The sequence below is a fragment of the Bos javanicus genome, chromosome 12, assembly GCF_032452875.1.
Source record: "Bos javanicus breed banteng chromosome 12, ARS-OSU_banteng_1.0, whole genome shotgun sequence".
In the NCBI taxonomy this organism is placed as follows: Eukaryota; Metazoa; Chordata; class Mammalia; order Artiodactyla; family Bovidae; genus Bos; species Bos javanicus.
In genome coordinates, this window is record NC_083879.1 from 26,215,201 (window position 1) to 26,236,118 (window position 20,918).

Here is a 20,918-nt window from a genome sequence, read left to right on the forward strand (position 1 = left end):
CTCTAACTTGGACAAAGCAGTTTATCTATTTTAGAGAAAACAATATGGAATAGAAACTGCATTCTGACTGTATATTTATTTTGACATTACAGTTTAAGAAATATCTGATTTACTTACTTTTTTCTCTTTAAAACAAAAAACAATTACTTGTCGATTACCTCACATATATGTATATAGCTATAAACATATATGTATACATATATATATATATGTATGTACATAATATAAACACACACATACATATAAAATCACTTCTCCAATGTACAGTAGTCACTTGATGATAGGTCATAATCAGAATCTGTGTTACCCTATTTCCAATTCAATGTGTCATCCCCCATTTCATACTGAAGCCCCTTTTTTGAAACATATAATTAAAATGTCTGACTATGAGATCAATCAGGTTGGCCTATCACTTTGATAGTCTTTGTGATAAGAATCTACAGTAATAAACATGTTTGCAAGATCTGCCTAATTTTTTTTTTTTTTTGCCTAATATTTTTAAATTAAACAGACACTAATTTTCCTTCTATACATGGAGCACTGTGAATAGTAAGTTCAGAACCTACCTGTCAAAGGAATGAAACTGCATAGGAAGAATAGCTTGCGCTTCTCTCTTCAATGCTGGGTCTGGGTATGGGACAGGCTCAGGGCCACATTCTGCAATTTCGACTGGGGCGGCCACGAGACTTTTCAGTATTTCCTTGACATTGATGCCTTTGGTTTGACTTATGCTAGATATCGATGGTGCAGACTTCAATATTTCACTGGGGTTCTCGGTCAGGCTTTCCTGTGACTTTTTCACTTCATTTGACAAGGTGGATAACAGTTCACTCATAGCATCAGGGCCTGTGCTAGTCTCTAATTCTGCCCCATTCAGGATGTTAGCCACTTGCTCCTCTCCAATTCCTGAATCGGTATGAGGAATGGAACTTTCTAGATGAATATCCTCACCAGGGGTTGGTGCTTCTTTTTCCTTTACAGTGTCTGGGAATGCAGCAGGTGTTTCTATAATGATAGAAATCAGTTTAAACAAAATGCTTCACAAGTGAAAACCCACCGTTTTTAATAAAATATACTCACAGAAAAGAAAACCTGTAAGAAAAAAAAACTCTGCTAAACGGATGTGCATAACAACACAACTTGGTTAAAACATATCACCTATATACACCTGTTATTTTATTCAGTAAGCATCAACAGAGCCCTGTTTCTTTTATAAATCATCTTGCATGTCAAAAGTGATACTTTTATAAACATGGAGAAATAATTCCTATTATAATTTCTTATAACGGCTTATAAATACTTATATTAAGCTCCCTTTTATCCTTTCATTGTCAGCTACCAATCATGCAAGATAAATTATACTCCTTTAATATTTTCCTTAAAATATGAAGCCATTTTTATATCGTTTTTGGTATTGCAATAACCAGTAATGAAATAACTAATTGAAAATTTTAAACTAAAGGTATTTTTTAAAATTATGTGTAATACATAAAATTCTAAGAGTTAGTTGCAAAAAGCATGTCAAATGATTAGTTCAAAAGGATAAATGCTTTAATAATAGAATAGTGAGCCTTGAGAATTTAACCTATATGTGCCTTTAAGAACAATTATTTTGGAATATTCATGATGATTCTCTATGAATAAACGTAAATTTCAATATGTGGAAATCGAATCACAAATATATATGTATGAAAAAATATATAGTATTACCAATTAAAACAGATAAAAAGAAAAACATCTTTTAAAATCTTAAATCCTTATCAAATCTCATTATACAAAGGCCACTATAATAAAATATTACCAAATTCTAAATGATGACGTTGAAAAATTTATCTAATCTAGTATAGTGGAGGAATTTCCTGGTAGTCTAGTGGCTAAGATTCCACACTCCCAATCTTGGGGACCTGGGAACAATACTTGGTCAGGGAACTATATAGATCCCACATGCTGCAAAAAAAAAAAAAAGGATCCTGAGCACCACAACTACAGATCCCGCATGACACAAAGACTGAAGAGACCCAGGAGGCAATTAAGACCCAGTGCCATCAAACAACAGCTTCACAGGTGGCTCGGTGTTAAAGAATCTGCCTGCCAATGCAGGGGATATGGGTTCAATCCCAGGATCAGGAAGATCCCCTGGAGGAGGACTGGCAATCCACTCCAGTATTCTTGTCTGGAGAATCCGATGGACAGAGGAGCCTGGCGGGCTATATAGTCCATGGGGTCAGGGAGTTGGACACACCTGAGCATGCACACACCATCAAATAAATACTTTTTTAAAGTATCATGGAAATAGTAATAGTATTTAACTTAATAAAGTTATGCTGAAGCAGAAAATAAGATACATATGTAGATTACTTGCACTTCATGCATAAAATAGATATTTAGTAAATGGTAGCTATTTGTACTACTTTACTAACTAACAGTTATTCTTTATAAAACAAGAAGGGCAAACTAAATTATTTTGATCTCTTTGAAATTAACATTTGTAAGTTCTATAAAACTAACCTTAGGTGTTTTGCTGCTGTTATTTGTTTAGAATTTTATTGGACAAAGAAATTAAAAATATACATCTCTTACAAGTCCATGATATACTGTAATTTTCCTCATATTTATGAAATAGCTTTTAGTTTTGCTTGCTTGCTTAGGCAAGGGCTTTATTACTACTTTGTAGAATATGATAATAGTATTAAGACACTAGATGAACAAAATGAAAGACAGGTTGCTCTTAGTTGTTCTCAAGGTTAAAACTTAACTGCATAAAGTATTTTTAAGAAGTCAGAAAATTTCAGTAGTATTTCTGGCAAAGCAGTAGAGAAGGAAAAGGGTAAGAGGTAAACATAATAATTTCACATTCTTAAATAAATCCTTGTGACAGACGATTAAGACAAAGTAGAAAAACTATATCAGGAATAAGAAGGACAATAAAGAATCAAGATGCTTCTGGAGTATCAAGCTGAAGAAGAAAAAAAAAGGGGGGGGTATCTCACTAACCAAAAAAGCACGTGAAAAAGAAGCAAGTTGTTCAGGAAGATAATGAATTAAATTTTGAATGAATTGAGCCTGCAGAATCTATGGGACATTGATATCTGGAAGTCAAGAAAATTATAGCTACGTATTTGGGGCTCATTCAACCAGAGGTGGTAACTCAGACTTTGAAAACTGTTGAAATTACCTAGGAATACAGAATGAGAAGGTGGTTAAGCCAGTTATTTCCACTCTTACAGAAACTACTGAATTTACTAAATTTATGTTTAATCTATAGACTATACATTCACGGAGAGAAAACAGTTACAGTAAAAAAATCAGGACGGAATTAAATAGCAGTAGTGACATTCCTATACTAGTAAAACAGAGAATGTAAACAGAGAAACAAAACAGAACTCTAACAATAAAATATCACAGCGGAATAGCTACTAGCCTGGGCTAAATTTTCTTACAGAGTTCAACTGCCACAAGACATTCAGTCAAGGATAGAACTTAGTCTAAATTTAGCTCATTTATAGATTTGGTCTACAGGTTTGGTTTTACTCTAAACGTGTTTCAGAATCTTATGATGTGTTTCACATCAAGAGCTAGACAAAAAAGTAAACTTTTCAACTCAGGCTAAAATATAAGCATTCTGTTAGCATATAAAATATCTAAGAACATAAAATCTTTGATTTGAGTTCATAAAGTACCATATAAAAATATTTCTTTCTACTATCTATAGAGCTTTTTGCTTTTCTGTTCAATAGACTCTCTCACTAGACAATTAAAATTAATAACTCAGTAGATTGATACATAGAACTTCAATGTAAATCTTGACTTCTTGATTATAAAACAATTAAAAGTTTATTAAATTTGAATATTAAAATATTTTCAGATGATGCGTCAAAATATTATTGTTGTCCAGTCACCCAGTCATGTCCAACTCTTTGCTACACCATGGAATGCAGCACACCAGGCCTCCCTGTCCATCACCAACTTCCGGAGTTTACCCAGATTCATGTCCATTGAGTCTGTGATGCCATCCAACCATCTCATCCTCTTTTGTCCCCTTCTCCTCCTGCCTTGGATCTTTCCCAGCATCAGGGTCTTTTCAAATGAGTCATTTCTTCGCATCAGGTGGTCAAAGTATTGGAGTTTCAGCTTCAACATCAGTCCTTCCGATGAATATTCAGGATTGATTTCCTTAGGATGGACTGATTTGATTTCCTTGCAGTCCAAGGGACTCTCAAGAGTCTTCTCCAACACCACAGTTCAAAAGCATCAATTCTTTGGCGCTCAGCTTTCTTTATAGTCCAACTCTCACAACCACACATGACTACTGGAAAAACCATAGCCTTGACTAGATGGACCTTTGTTGGCAAAGTAATGTCTCTGCTTTTTAATGTGCTGTCTAAGTTGGTCAAAGCTTTTCTTCCAAGGAGTGAGCAGTCTTTTAATTTCATGGCTGCCATCACCACATGCAGTGATATTGGAGCCCAAGAAAAGAAAGTTTCTCACTGTTTCCACTGTTTCCCCACCTATTTCCACGAAGAAATGGGACCGGATTCCATGATCTTAGTTTTTTGAATGTTGAATTTTAAGCCAGGTTTTTCACTCTCCTCTTTCACTTTCATCAAGAGGCTCTTTAGTTCCTTTTCACTTTCTGCCATAAGGGTGGTGTCATCTGCATATCTGAGGTGATTGGCATCCCTCCCGGCAATCTTGATTCCACCTTGTGCTTTATCCAGCCTGGCATCTGGCATGATGTACCCTGCATATAAGTTAAATAAACAGGGTGACAGTATAGAGCCTTGAAAGACTCCTTTCCCAATTTGGAACCAGTCCATTGTTCCATGTCCAGTTCTAACTGTCGCTTCTTGACCTGCATGCAGATTTCTCAGGAGGCAGGCAAGGTGGTCTTGCATTCTCATCTCTTTAAGAATTGTCTATAGTTTGTTGTGATCCTACAGTCAAAGGCTTTAGCATAGTCAATCAAGCAGAAGTAGATGCCTCTCTGATATTCTCTTGCTTTTTCTATTATCCAACAGATGCTGGGGATTTGATATCTGGTTCCTCTGCCTTTTCTAAATCCAGCTTGAACATCTAGAAGTTCTTGGGTCATGTACTGTTGAAGCCTAGCTTGGAGAATTTTGAGCATTACTTTGCCAGTATATGAAATGAGTGCAATTGTGCAGTATTTGAACATTTTTTGGCACTGTCCTTCTTTGGGACTGGAGTGAAAATCGACATTTTGCAGTTCTGTGGTCACTGCTGAGTTTTCCAAATCTGCTGGTATATTGAGTGCAGCACTTTCACAGCATCGTCTTTAAGGATTTGATATACCTCAACTGGAGTTCCATCACCTGTACTAGTGTTGTTTGTAGTTATGCTTCTATGGCCCATTTGACTTTGCATTCCAGGATGTCTGGCTCTAGGTGAGTGATCACACCAATGTGGTTATCTGGGCCACTAAGACTTTTTTTGTATAGTTCTTCTGTGTACTCTTGCCACCTCTTCTTAATATCTTCTGCTTCTGTTAGGTCCATACCATATCAAAATATTTACACAATGATAACAACCTTAATTTTATTTTTACTGTAAATGATAAAAGAATTATTTCAAAAAGATGCAGTAATTTAGATATTTCATAAGAATTCTATTCAAATACATAGGTTTTGTAAAGCATAATTTGTGATGTTATTCATGTAGAAATGAAAATAAACACCAGTGAAAAATTTTATAATAATAACTGCAAATAGAAAACAAGTCAGGCATGCATGCTAAGTCACTTCAATTGCGTCTGACTCTTTGTGACCTCATGGACTGAAGCCAGCCAGGCCCTTCTGTCCATGGGATTCTGGAGTGGGCTGATTTCCCTTCTCAGGGGATCTTCCTGATTCAGGGACTGAACCCGTGTTTCTCTACTCTCCTGCATTAACAAGCTGGTTCTTTTTCACTAGTGCCACCCACAGGTCAGTATTCAGAAAACCTACCTTGATTTCCTGTTATTCATTAACCTTTTACAGAACATGCTCTCAGAAGATAGCATAAACTTCAGCTTAAAATCCACGTTTCCAAAATGATTCTTTCCACACTGTGGTACTTTGAGAATTTAACCCAAGTGATTTCAATAGAAGCCATGCTTGAGCAGCACACAAAGTATAAATGATTGCAGCTGTGCAAGTTGTATTACTGACAGGAGACTTGTAATTTTTCAGTAGTTCTCAACAGTTTCTATAGCAATAGGCCATGTCAGTACACAAAGGAGAAACATTCCCAGCCTAAGTGATCTTAACCTGGTCAGAAACAAGCAGTTGCGTGCCAGATGCCTCCTTTTCTTACTGTCTTTCATTGATTTCCACTGAACCTAATGACTTCATCTAATGCATTTTGGAAAATATGGGGTTAAGTTCAGCAAATGACATACTTTCTACATGGTGACCTCATTTGTCACATTCCTTCCTCCAAAAAAAATTTCTTGTTTTACAGTGATGTATGAAGTGTTTCTATATTTCTTACTTTTTCAATTACTCAAGTTGCTATTTTCCAAACAACCTTAAAAGTAATAACATGAAACGAACATACAGCTTCTTGCTAGTACAGGACTAAAAATTACATTAAGATTAATTATTTGATTTTCATATAGCAATATGAAGTAAACTATTCACATTCGAGTAATTTAAAATGAACTAAAAATCTGTATGTAACATACTTGGATCTTTTACTATATTAAATGCAAATTAGGTAAACTGCTTCCATTGTGTAATTGTAAGGGATTTGATCTAGGTCATATATAAACGGTCCCGTGATTTTCCCTACTTTCTGCAATTTAAGTCTGAATTTGGCAATAAGGAGTTCATGATCTGAGCCACAGTCAGCTCCTGGTCTTGTTTTTGTTCACTGTAGAGAGCTGCTCCATCTTTGGCTCCAAAGAATATAATCAGTCTGATTTTGGTATTGACCACCTGGTGATGTCCATGTGTAGAGTCTTCTCTTGTATTGTTGGATTGAGGGTATTTGCTATGACCAGCGTGTTCTCTTGACAAAACTCTGTTACCCTTGCCCTGCTTCATTTTGTACTCCAAGGCCAAATTTGCCTGTCACTCCAGGTATCTCTTGACTTCCTACTTCTGCATTCCAGTCCCCTATAATGAAAAGGACATCTTTTTTGGGTGTTAGTTCTAGAAAGTCTTTTGGGTCTTTATAGAACTTTTCAACTTCAGCTTCTTTCAGCATGACTGGCTGGGGCATAGACTTGGACTACTGTGATACTGAATGGTTTGCCTTGGAAACAAACAGAGACCATTCTGTTGTTTTTGAGCTTGCACCCAAGAACTGCATGTCGGACTCTTATGTTGACTGCGAGGGCTTCTAAGGGATTCTTGCCCACAGTAGTAGATAAAATAGTCACTTGAGTTAAATTCGCCCATTCCAGTCTATTTTAGTTCACTGATTCCTTTACTTCCGTCACCAGTCACATCCACAACTGGGTGTTGTTTTTGCTTTGTCTCTGTCTCTTCATTCTTTCTGGAGTTATTCCTCCACTCTTATCCATATTGGTGCCCATCCATATTGGGCACCTACTGACCTGGGGAGCTCATCTTTCAGTGTCATATCTTTTTGCCATTTCATATGGTTCATGGGGTTCTCAAAACAAGAATACTGAAGTGGTTTATCATTCCCTTCTTCAGTGGACCACGTTTTGTTAGAACTCTCCTCCATGATGCATCCATCTTGAGTGTGGCTCTACAGGGCATGGTTCATAATTTCATCGAGCTAGACAAGGCTGTAGTCCATGTGACGTTTGATTAGTTTTCTGTGATTGTGGTTTTCAATCTGTCTGTCCTCTGAGGGATAAGGATAAGAGGCTTAAGGAAGTTTCCTGATGGAAGAGACTGACTGTGGGGGAAACTGGGTCTTGTTCTAATGGGCGGGGCCATACTCAGTAAATCTTTAATCCAATTTTCTGTTGATGGGCCAGACTATGTTCCCTCCCTGTTGTCTGACCTGAGACCAAACTATGGTGGAGGTAATGAAGATAATGACAACCTCCTTCAAAAGGTCCATGCACACACTGCCACACTCAGTGCCCCAGACCCTGCAGCACCCACCGTTGACCCACGCCTCCACAAGGGACTCCTGGACACTCACAGGCAAGTCTGCATCAGCCTCTTGTGGGGTTACTGCTCCTAAAACAAATCCCTTATAATTATACACTAAAAGTGACAAATAGATTCAAGGGATTAGATCTGATAGACAGAGTACCTTAAGAACTATGGACGGAGGTTCATAACATTGTACAGGAGGCAGTGATCAAGACCATCCCCAAAGAAAAAAAAAATGCAAAAAGGCAAAATGGTTGTCTGAGGAGGCTTTACAAACAGCTGAGAAAATAAGAGACTCTAAATGCAAAGGGGAAAAGGAAAGATACACCCATTTAAATGCAGAGCTCCAAAGAATAGCAAGGAGAGATAAGAAAGCCTTCCGCAGCAATCAATGCAAAGAAATAGAGGAAAACAATAGAATGGGAAGATCTCTTCAAGAAAATGAGAGCCACCAAGGGAACATTTCATGCAAAGATGGTCACAATAAAGGACAGAAACGGTATGGACCTAACAGAAGCAGAAGATATTAAGAAGAGGTGGTAAGAATACACAGAAGAACTCGACAAAAAAGACCTTCATGATCCAGATAATCATGATAGTGTGATCACTCACCTAGAACCAGACATCCTGGAATGCAAAGTCAAGTGGGCCTTAGGAAGCATAACTACGAACAACACTAGCACAGGTGATGGAATTCCAGTTGAGCTATATCAAATCCTTAAAGACGATGCTGTGAAAGTGCTGCACTCAGTATACCAGCAAATTTGGAAAAATCAGCAGGGGCCATAGAACTGAAAAAGGTCAATTTTCACTCGATTTACAAAGAAAGGCAACGCTAAAGAATGTTCAAATTACCAAACAACTGCACTCATCTCACACACTAGGAAAGTAATGCTCAAAATTCTCCAAGCCAGGCTCCAACAATATACGAACGGTGAACTTCCAGATGTTCAAGCTGGATTTAGAAAAGGCAGAAGAACCTGAGATCAAATTGCCAACATCGGTTGGATCATTGCAAAGCAACAGAGTTCCAGAAAAATATCTACTTCTGGTTTATTGACTACGCCAAAGCCTCTGACTGTGTGGACCACAACAAACTACGGAAAAATTTTCAAGAGATGGGAATACCCGACCACCTGACCTGCCTCCTGAGAAATCTGTATGCAGGTCAAGAAGCAACAGTTAGAACTGGACATGGAACAAAAGACTGGTTCCAAATCGGGAAAGGAGTACATCAAAGCTGTACATTGTCACCCTGCTCATTTAACTTATATGCAGAGTACATCAAGTGAAATTCCAGCCTGATAAAGCACAAGCTGGAATCAAGGTTGCTGGAAGAATTATCAATAACCTCAGATACACAGATGACACCACCCTTATGGCACAAAACGAAGAAGAACTAAAGAGCCTCTTGATGAAAGTGAAAGAGAGTGAAAAAGTTGGCTTAAAACTCAACATTCTGAAAATTATTATCATGACATCTGGTCCCATCAATTCCTAGAAAATAGATGGGAAACAATGGAAGCAGTAGGAGACTTTTTTGGGGGGAGCTCCAAAATCACTGCAGATGGTGACTGCAGCCATGAAATTAGAAGACACTTGTTCCTTGGAAGAAAAGCCATGACAAATCTGAAAAACATATTAAAAAGCAGAGACATTACTCTGTCAACAAAGGTCCAACTAGTCAAAGCTATGGTTATTCCAGTAGTCATGTATGGATGTGAGTTTGACTATAAAGAAGGCTGAGCACCAAAGAACTGATGCTTTTGAACTACGGTGTTGGAGAAGACTCTTGAGAGCCCCTTGGACTGCAAGGAGATCCAACCAGTCAATCCTAAAGGAAATCAGTTCTGAATATTCATTGGAAGGACTGATGCTGAAACCCCAATACTCTGGGCCACCTGATGCAAAGAACTGACTCACTGGAAAAGACCCTGATGCTGGGAAAGACTGAAGGCAGGAGAAGGGGATGACAAGGATGAGATGGTCGGATGGCAACATCGACTCAATGGACATGAGTTTGAGTAAACTCCGGGAGTTTGTGATGGACAGGGAAGCCTGGCATACTGCATTTCATGGGGTCGCAAAGAGTGGGACACGACTGAACTGAACTGAGGTAAACTGCATAAAAATTAGCAGAATGCCAAAGAGAAAAGAAAATACAGAGCCCAACCACTCTACCAGTTATTCTCTTTTGATCTTCAGTTCCCCTAGCTTTGGCCTCTTTATATGCAGATCAGTATCTCCTAAACAGCCACGTATTATCTTTGAGAACATCACATACCCTAATGTGCCACATCCAATCTGTTATCATATCCTATCAAATTTTACTTCCAAAATATGTCTCTTATTTACCTTCCTGTTTAATCTCTACTGCCACCACCCTCATTCTAAGCCACAGCATTTCTTACGTAGAAAGCAACAGCCTCCAATTGGTTTCGTCAGTTTTCCTCCCTGCTCTTCTATTCCCTCACTGTACTCAGAATACTTTGTACAACTATATGATACTTGTAGTAGGCAGAACAATGCTCCCTCCCTTCCAATGATATCCACATCCTACTCTCCATAGCCTGTGAATATTACCTTACATTCAATGTAAGGGCTTCGAAGAGACCATCCTGAGTCTTTCCTGGTTGTGCCAAGAGGAAGATGTGACTCCAGAACAGTCTGAAAGATGCCCTGTTCTTGGTTTCAAACATGGAGGGAGAAGTAAGAAGGCCATAAACCAAAGAATATGAGTAGCTTTGGGAAGCTGGAAAAGACAAAGAAAATGGATCTCCTCAAGAGCCTCCAGAAAGGAATGTAGTCTTGAGGACGTCGTGATTTTAGTCCAGTTAGAAGTCCATGTTAGACTTCTTATCTACAGTAATGTAAAATAATAAATTTGTGTTGTTTCAGGTCAGTAAGTCTGTGGTAATTTGTTATGGCAGCAATAGAACACTAATGCAACACTCCTCTGCTTAGTTTAAAAACCACAATCTTGCAAGCCCTACATGTTTTAGTTCCTGCCTATCTATATAAATTCATGGAATGATTCTCTTTCCCTTCATTCTTGTGTTCCATTCACATATGTTCGCAAAATATGCCAAGGAATTCCTCAGAAAACGCAGCCACATATTCATCCTTCGTTTCAAAGTTTAATATTGCTTCCTTGAGGCTTTTTTTGAACCTTAAATTCAGTCAGTTCAGTTGCTCAGTCGTGTTCGACTCTTTGTGACCCTATGGACTGCAGCACTCCAGGCTTCCCTATTCATCACCAACTCCCGGAGCTTGCTCAAACTCATGTCCATCGAATCGGTGATGCCATCCAACCATCTCATCCTCTGTTGTCCTCTTCTCCTGCCTTCAATTTTTCCCAGCATCAGGGTCTTTTCCAATCAATCAGTTCTTCATATCAGGTGGCCAGAGGATTGGAGCTTCAGCTTCAGCATCAGTCCTTTCAATGAATATTCAGGATTGATTTCCTTCAGGATGGACTGGTTGCATCTCCTTGCAGTCCAAGGGATTCTCAACAGTCTTCTCCAACACCACAGTTCAAAAGCATCAATTCTTAAGCGCTCAGCTTTCTTTATCGTCCAATTCTCACATCCATACATGACTACTGGAAAAACCATAGCTTTGACTAGATGGACCCTTGTTAGCAAAGTAATGTCTCTGCTTTTTAATATGCTGTCTAGGTTGGTCATAGCTTTTCTTCCAAGTAGCAAACATCTTTTAATTCATGGCTGCAGTCACCAACTGCAGTGATTTTGGCATCAAAATATAGGCAGCCTCTAAAAGCTAGGAAAGAGAAGGAAACAGATTCTCCCTTAAAGCGTTCCAAAGGAATACCATCCTGAAAACACCTTGGTTTTAGTTCAGTAAGACCCAGTTATTAATGAGGTTATTAATGTTTTTCCTGGCAATCTTGATTTCAGCTTGCGCTTCATCCAGCCCAGCATGCCTTATGATGTATACTCTGCATATAACAGCCTTGATGTACTCTTCCTGATTTGGAACCAGTCTGTTGTTCCACGTCCAGTTCTAACTGTTGCTTCTTGACTTGCATGCAGATTTCTCAGGAGGCAGGTAAGATGGCTTGGTATTCCCATCTCTTGAAGAATTTTCCAGTTTGTTGTAATCCACACAAAGGCTAAACTCAAAGGCTTTAGCATAGTTGATGAAGCAGATGTTTCTTTGGAACTCTCTTGCTTTTTCTATGATCCAATGGATGTTGGCAATTTGATCTCTGGTTCCTCTGCCTTTTCTAAATCCATCTTGAACATCTGGAAGATATCAGTTCAGGTACTGCTGAAGACTCACTTGGAGAATTTTGAGCATTACTTTGCTAGTGTGTGAGATGCGTGCAGATGTGCAGTAGTTTGAACATTCTTTGGCATTTCTCTTCTTTGGGATTGGAATGAAAACTGACCTTTTCCAGGGTTGTGGCTACTGATGAGTTTTCCAAATTGGCTGCCATATTGAGTGTAGCACTTTCACAGCATCATCTTTTAGATTTGAAATAGCTCAGCTGGAATTCCATCACCTCCATTAGCTTCGTTCATAGTGATGCTTCCTAAGGCCCACTTGATTTTGCACTCCAGGATATCTGGCTCTAGGTGAGTGATCACACCATCATGGTTGCCTGGGACATTAAGGCTTTTTTTTGTATAGTTCTTCTGTGTATTCTTGCCACTTCTTTTTAATATTTCTGCTTCTGTTAGGTCCATAGTGTTTCTGTCCTTTATTGTGCACATTTTTACATGAAATGTTCCCTTGGTATCTCTATCTTGAAGAGATCTCTCATCTTTTGCATTCTATTGTTTTCCTCTGTTTCTAAATTAAATTAGGTTTCTTCTTTTGTATGGTCTCATGAAAGCGTTAGTCACTCAGTCGTGTCTGACTCTGTGGCCCCATGGACTGTAGAAGTTCAGGCTCCTATATCCATGGAATAAGAATACTGGAGTGGGTAGCCACTACCTTCTCAAGGGGATCTTCCCAACCCAGGGATTGAACCCAGGTCTCTTCATTGTAGGCAGATTTTTTAACATCTGATGTACCAAGGCTCATAATACTGTGAAATTTTATTTTTTAGAGTACAACATAGCTTGCAATTATATTATTTAATTGTGTGGTTTCTAAAAGTCTATCTCTTTCACAAGAATGGTACCTTCATAAAGATAAAAACTTAGTGCCCACTATTATGTATCTCCAATACCTAGTATGTAACAGGAAACTATTTATTCAGCAAATATATACTGAATAAATCTTAAAGTAAACGGAAAGAAAGATTAAATTAGAAGATTAAAAAAAAAAAAGAGGTGGCAGGCTTTTGTTGGCTTGCTTTACTAATATCGAAAGCAGACATTTATTTTAAAGAGTAGAAGTTTTGGAAAAATATTTGCTAGGAGTAACTGAAAATTACATAATTTTCACCTCTAAATAATATAAAATATATACTGTATCTGACATCAACATGTAATTAGAACTTGAATGTAACTATTTATTTAAAAATATGAGTTTAATTTCTAGGTATTAATTAAATAAAAACTGCGTGGTAAAAATATTTGCATATAGACTGTTGGCATATCCTTCACTGTTTCCTTTGTATACAATTCTAAGAGTATAATTAGTGGGTTAAGGATTATGAATATTTTTATGCTATGTAAAATGCACATATCTGCATTCTTACCCTTCAAAATTTTACCCAATTTGAAAATTATGGGGGGAGGAGCCAAGATGGCGGAGGAGTAGGACGGGGAGAACACTTTCTCCCCCACAAATTCATCAAAAGAGCATTTAAACGTTGAGTAAATTCCACAAAACAACTTCTGAATGCCGGCAGAGGACATCAGGCACCCAGAAAAGCAACCCAACTCTTCGAAAGGAGGTAGGAAAAAATATTAAAGACAAAAAAAAAGAGACAAAAGAGGGAGGGACGGAGTTCCGTCCCGGGAAGGGAATCTTAAAAAGAGAGAAGTTTCCAAACACCAGGAAACCTCACTGCCGAATCTGTGCCGAGCTTTGGAAGCACAGAGGGCAACATAACAGGGAGAAAAAATAAACAATTAAAACTCGCAGATTGCGAGCCCTACAGTAACTCCCTCAGCGGAGAAGCAGCGCAGACGCCTGCATCCGCCACTAGCAAGCGGGGGCTGGGCAGGGAGGTGCGGCGCGGGCTGCATCGCTGAGAGTAAGAATCTGGCCTGAATACCCTGAGCACTATCTGAGCAAAATAATTTGGGCTAGCAAACCAGACTATGGGATATCTACCACGCGAAAAGCCAGCCCTAACCTAAGACCGCCAGGCCCGCGCACGGAACAAAGGACTGAACAGAGATAGCCGGCTGCAGACCTTCCCCCTCCGGTGACAGGCAGCCAGAGCCGGAAGGGGGCAATCGCAGCCCCAGAGAGACATTATCTATAAAACTGTAAGCAGGCTTCTTTGCTAACTAAACTTCTTGGGGGTCTGGACGGTCAACATCTGCCTGAGAAGGTGCACCGGTTTTACACCCAGATAACCGAGTGGCGGGGAGGCGATAAGTCGCAGCATTGGCACTCGCCAAACACCTCATCACCTGAGCTGCTCGGACCTGGAAAGAGCACAAAACGCAGGCCCAACTGAGTCTGCGCCTCTGAGGACTACCCGAGTGCCTGAACCTGAGCGGCTTGGACCTGGGAGGTGCATGCAACCCAGGACCGGCCTCGGATTGTTCCTGGCGGAACAACCTAGAGCCCGAGCAGTGTGGGCAGGGTGGCTACACGTGCCGTGAGCAGGGGCAGACCCAGGGTGGCTGAGGCACTGTGAGCCCACGCCAGTGTTATTTGTTTGCAGCATCCCTCCCTCCCTCCCCACAGTGCGACTGAACAAGTAAGCCTAAAAAAAAAAAAAAAAGTGTCTTCCACCGTCCCCTTTGTGTCAGGGCGGAAACCAGATACTGAAGAGACTAGCAAACAGAAGAAGATATAACAGAGGGAAATGCCTTGGAAGCTACAGGCAATAGATCAAAACCCTGTGGTTACTACGGACTACATAGGAAGGGGCCTATAGATCTTGAGAAATATAAGTCTGACCAAGGAACTAGCCAAAACTGAACTGAACCCACAACACCCACAACAAAACCAAGAAAGTCCTAGACATATTTTTATTATTTTTACGATCATTCTTTCTTTATTTAATTAAAAAAAAAATTTAAGTCCTCTATTGTTCCTTTAATTTTCACTTTCATAACCTATTACTTTGCAAAAAAAAAAAAAGACCCTATTTTTTTTTCTTCAGAAAACTTCATATATATATATTTTATAATTTTTTGACCTTGTTTTTTTTTTTTTTCTTCTTTTCTTTAACATTGTATTTTTGAAATTCCAAACTCTACTCTAGATTTTTAATTTTCACTTTTTGGTATATGTTATCAATTTTGTACCTATAGTTTTTTTTTACATAATTTCTGTGACTATTTTATTTTTTTCTTCTTCTCTGTTTCTTTCTCTTCTTCTTTTATATAACATTGTATACCTGAAATTCCAAACGTTACTCTAGATTTTTAATTTATGCTTTTTGGTATTTGATATCAATTTTGTACCTGTATTTTCTTTATAATTTTTGTGACATTGTTTTTGTTTGTTTTCTCTCTTTATTTTTCTTCTTCTTCTTTTTTTTAACATTGTATTTTTGAAATTCCAAACTCTACTCTAGATTTTTAATTTTTGCTTTTTGGTATTAGTTATCAATTTTGTACCTGTACTTTCTTTATAATTTTCGCGACCTTGTTTGTTTTTGTTTGTTCATTTTTTCTCTCCTTCTTTTCCTTCTTCTTTTCTTTAACATCGTATTTTTGACATTCCAAACTCTACTCTAGATTTTTAATTTTTGCTTTTATGTATTTGTTACCAATTTTGTACCTTTAAGAACCCAATCTTCAGGACCCATTTTTCACTAGGGAGCGAGATTACTGGCTTGACTGCTTTCTCCCCCTTTGGACTCTCCTTTTTCTCTACCAGGTCGCCTGTGTTTCCTCCCTAACCCCTCTCTACTCTACCCAACTCTGTGAATTTCTGTGTGTTCCAGACGGTGGAGAACACTTAGGGAACTGATTACTGGCTGCATCTGTCTCCCTCCTTTTCATTCCCCCTTTTATCCTTCTGGCCACCTCTGTCACCTTCCTCCTTCTTCTCTTCTCTGTATAACTCCGTGAACATCTCTGAGTGGTCCAGCTGTGGAGTGCACATAAGGAAGTGACTACTGGCTAGCCCACTCTCTCCACTGATTCACCTCATCTCATTTGGGTCACCTCTAACTCCCTCCTCCCTCTTCTCTTCTCCATGTAACCCTGTGAACCTCTCTGAGTGACCCTCACCGTACAGAAACTTTTCATCTTTAATGTAGATGTTTTATCAATGGTGCTGTATAGAAGGAGAAGTTTTGAAACTACTGTAAAAATAAGACCGATAACCGGAAGCAGGAGACTTAAGTCCAAACCCTGACTCCAGGGAACTCCTGACTCCAAGGAACATTAATTGACAGGAGCTCATCAAATGCCTCCATACCGACACTGAAACCAAGCACCACACAAGGGCCAACAAGTTCCAGGGCAAGACATACCAAGCAAATTCTCCAGCAACAAAGGAACACAGCCCTGAGCTTCAAGATACAGGCTGCCCAAAGTCACCCCAAAACTATAGACATCTCATAACTCATTACTGGACATTTCATTGCACTCCAGAGAGAAGAAATACAGCACCACCCACCAGAACACCGACACAAGCTTCCCTAACCAGGAAACCTTCACAAGCCACCTGTACAAACCCACACACAGTGAGGAAACGCCACAATAAAGAGAACTCCACAAACTGCCAGAATACAGAAAAGACACCCCAAACTCAGCAATTTAAACAAGATGAAGAGACAGAGGAATACTCAGCAGATAAAGGAACAGGATAAATGCCCACCAAACCAAACAAAAGAGGAAGAGATAGGGAATCTACCTGATAAAGAATTCCGAATAATGATAGTGAAATTGATCCAAAATCTTGAAACTAAAATGGAATCACAGATAAATAGCCTGGAGACAAGGATTGAGAAGATGCAAGAAACGTTTAACAAGGATCTAGAAGAAACAAAAAAGAGTCAATATATAATGAATAATGCAATAAATGAAATTAAAAACATTCTGGAGGCAACAAATAGTAGAATAACAGAGGCAGAAGATAGGATTACTGAATTAGAAGATAGAATGGTAGAAATAAATGAATCAGAGAGGATAAAAGAAAAACGAATTAAAAGAAATGAGGACAATCTCAGAGACCTCCAGGACAATATTAAACGCTACAACATTCGAATCATAGGGGTTCCAGAAGAAGAAGACGAAAAGAAAGACCATGAGAAAATACTTGAGGAGATAATAGTTGAAAACTTCCCTAAAATGGGGAAGGAAATAATCACCCAAGTCCAAGAAACCCAGAGAGTCCCAAACAGGATAAACCCAAGCAGAAACACCCCAAGACACATATTAATCAAATTAACAAAGATCAAACACAAAGAACAAATATTAAAAGCAGCAAGGGAAAAACAACAAATAACACACAAGGGAATTCCCATAAGGATAACAGCTGATCTTTCAATAGAAACTCTTCAAGCTAGGAGGGAATGGCAAGACATACTTAAAACGATGAAAGAAAATAATCTACAGCCCAGATTATTGTACCCAGCAAGGATCTCATTCAAGTATGAAGGAGAAATCAAAAGCTTTTCAGACAAGCAAAAGCTCAGAGAATTCTGTACCACCAAACCAGCTCTCCAACAAATACTAAAGAATATTCTCTAGACAGGAAACACAAAAACGGTGTATAAACTCGAACCCAAAACAATAAAGTAAATGGTAATGGGATCATACTTATCAGTAATTACCTTAAACGTAAATGGGTTGAATGCCCCAACCAAAAGACAAAGACTGGCTGAATGGATACAAAAATAAGACCTCTACATATGTTGTCTACAAGAGACCCACCTCAAAACAGGGGACACATACAGACTGAAAGTGAAGGGCTGGAAAAAGATTTTCCATGCAAATACAGACCAAAATAAAGCAGGAGTAGCAATACTCATATCAGATAAAATAGACTTTAAAACAAAGGCTGTGAAAAGAGACAAAGAAGGTCACTACATAATGATCAAAGGATCAATCCAAGAAGAAGATATAACAATTATAAATATATAGGCACCCAACACGGGAGCACCAGAGTACGTAAGACAAGTGCGAACAAGTATGAAAGGAGAAATTAACAATAACACAATAATAGTGGGAGACTTTAATACCCCACTCACACCTATGGATAGATCAATTAAACAGAAAATTAACAAGGAAACACAAACTTTAAATGATACAATAGACCAGTTAGACCTAATTGATATCTATAGGACATTTCATCCGAAAACAATGAATTTCACCTTTTTCTCAAGCGCACATGGAACCTTCTCCAGGATAGATCACATCCTGGGCCATAAAGCTAGCCTTGGTAAATTCAAAAAAATAGAAATCATTCCAAGCATTTTTTCTGACCACAATGCAGTAAGATTAGATCTCAATTATAGGAGAAAAACTATTAAAAATTCCAACATATGGAGGCTGAACAAGACGCTGCTGAATAACCAACAAATCACAGAAGAAATCAAAAAAGAAATAAAAATTTGCATAGAAACGAATGAAAATGAAAACACAACAACCCAAAACCGGTGGGACACGGTAAAAGCAGTTCTAAGGGGAAAGTTCATAGCAATACAGGCACACCTCAAGAAACAAGAAAAAAGTCAAATAAATAACCTAACTCTACACCTAAAGCAACTAGAAAAGGAAGAAATGAAGAACCCCAGGGTTAGTAGAAGGAAAGGAATCTTAAAAATTAGAGCAGAAATAAATGCAAAAGAAACAAAAGAGACCATAGCAAAAATCAACAAAACCAAAAGCTGGTTCTTTGAAAGGATAAATAAAATTGACAAACCATTAGCCAGACTCATCAAGAAACAAAGGGAGAAAAATCAAATCAACAAAATTAGAAATGAAAATGGAGAGATCACAACAGACAACACAGAAATACAAAGGATCATAAGAGACTACTATCAACAATTATATGCCAATAAAATGGACAACGTGGAAGAAATGGACAAATTCTTAGAAAAGTACAACTTTCCAAAACTCGACCAGGAAGAAATAGAAAATCTTAACAGACCCATCACAAGCACGGAAATTGAAACTGTAATCAAAAATCTTCCAGCAAACAAAAGCCCCGGTCCAGACGGCTTCACAGCTGAATTCTACCAAAAATTTAGAGAAGAGCTAACACCTATCCTGCTCAAACTCTTCCAAAAATTGCAGAGGAAGGTAAACTTCCAAACTCATTCTATGAGGCCACCATCACCCTAATACCAAAACCTGACAAAGATGCCACAAAAAAAGAAAACTACAGGCCAATATCCCTGATGAACATAGATGCAAAAATCCTTAACAAAATTCTAGCAATCAGAATCCAACAACACATTAAAAAGATCATACACCATGACCAAGTGGGCTTTATCCCAGGGATGCAAGGATTCCTCAATATCCACAAATCAATCAATGTAATACACCACATTAACAAATTGAACACTAAAAACCATATGATTATCTCAATAGATGCAGAGAAAGCCTTTGACAAAATTCAACATCCATTTATGATAAAAATTCTCCAGAAAGCAGGAATAGAAGGAACATACCTCAACATAATAAAAGCTATATATGACAAACCCACAGCAAACATTATCCTCAATGGTGAAAAATTGAAAGCATTTCCTCTAAAGTCAGGAACAAGACAAGGGTGCCCACTCTCACCATTACTATTCAACATAGTTTTGGAAGTTTTGGCCACAGCAATCAGAGCAGAAAAAGAAATAAAAGGAATCCAAATTGGAAAAGAAGAAGTAAAACTCTCACTATTTGCAGATGACATGATCCTCTACATAGAAAACCCTAAAGATTCCACCAGAAAATTACTAGAACTAATCAATGACTACAGTAAAGTTGCAGGATATAAAATCAACACACAGAAATCCCTTGCATTCCTATACACTAATAATGAGAAAACAGAAAGAGAAATTAAGGCAACAATTCCATTCACCATTGCAACGGAAAGGATAAAATACTTAGGAATATATCTACCTAAAGAAACTAAAGACCTATATATAGAAAACTATAAAACACTGGTGAAAGAAATCAAAGAGGACACTAATAGATGGAGAAAAATATACCATGTTCATGGATTGGAAGAATCAATACAGTGAAAATGAGTATACTACCCAAAGCAATTTATAGATTCAACGCAATCCCTATCAAGCTACGAACAGTATTCTTCACAGAGCTAGAACAAATAATTTCACAATTTGTATGGAAATACAAAAAACCTCGAATAGCCAAAGTGATCCTGAGAAAGAAGAATGGAACTGGAGGAATCAACCTACCTGACTTCAGGCTCTACTACAAAGCCACAGTTATCAAGACAGTATGGTACTGGCACAAAGACAGAAATATAGATCAATGGAATAAAATAGAAAGCCCAGAGATAAATCCACGCACATATGGACACCTTATCTTTGACAAAGGAGGCAAGAATATACAATGGATTAAAGACAATCTCTTTAACAAGTGGTGCTGGGAAATCTGGTCAACCACTTGTAAAAGAATGAAACTAGAGCACTTTCTAACACCATACACAAAAATAAACTCAAAATGGATTAAAGATCTAAACGTAAGACCAGAAACTATAAAACTCCTAGAGGAGAACATAGGCAAAACACTCTCTGACATACATCACAGCAGGATCCTCTATGACCCA

At 38.2% G+C, this 20,918-nt stretch overlaps 1 protein-coding gene across 6 annotated transcripts in view; it reads right to left on the bottom strand.

The window, feature by feature from the left end:
- NBEA (neurobeachin) overlaps positions 1–20,918 on the bottom strand; it is a 676,277-nt gene that overhangs the window by 410,569 nt on the left and 244,790 nt on the right. For all 6 annotated transcript variants that reach the window (XM_061434789.1, XM_061434791.1, XM_061434788.1 and 3 more), the window contains one exon: positions 567–1,005. In XM_061434789.1, the coding sequence (XP_061290773.1) occupies positions 567–1,005 (439 nt within the window). The remainder of the gene's footprint in view (positions 1–566; positions 1,006–20,918) is intronic.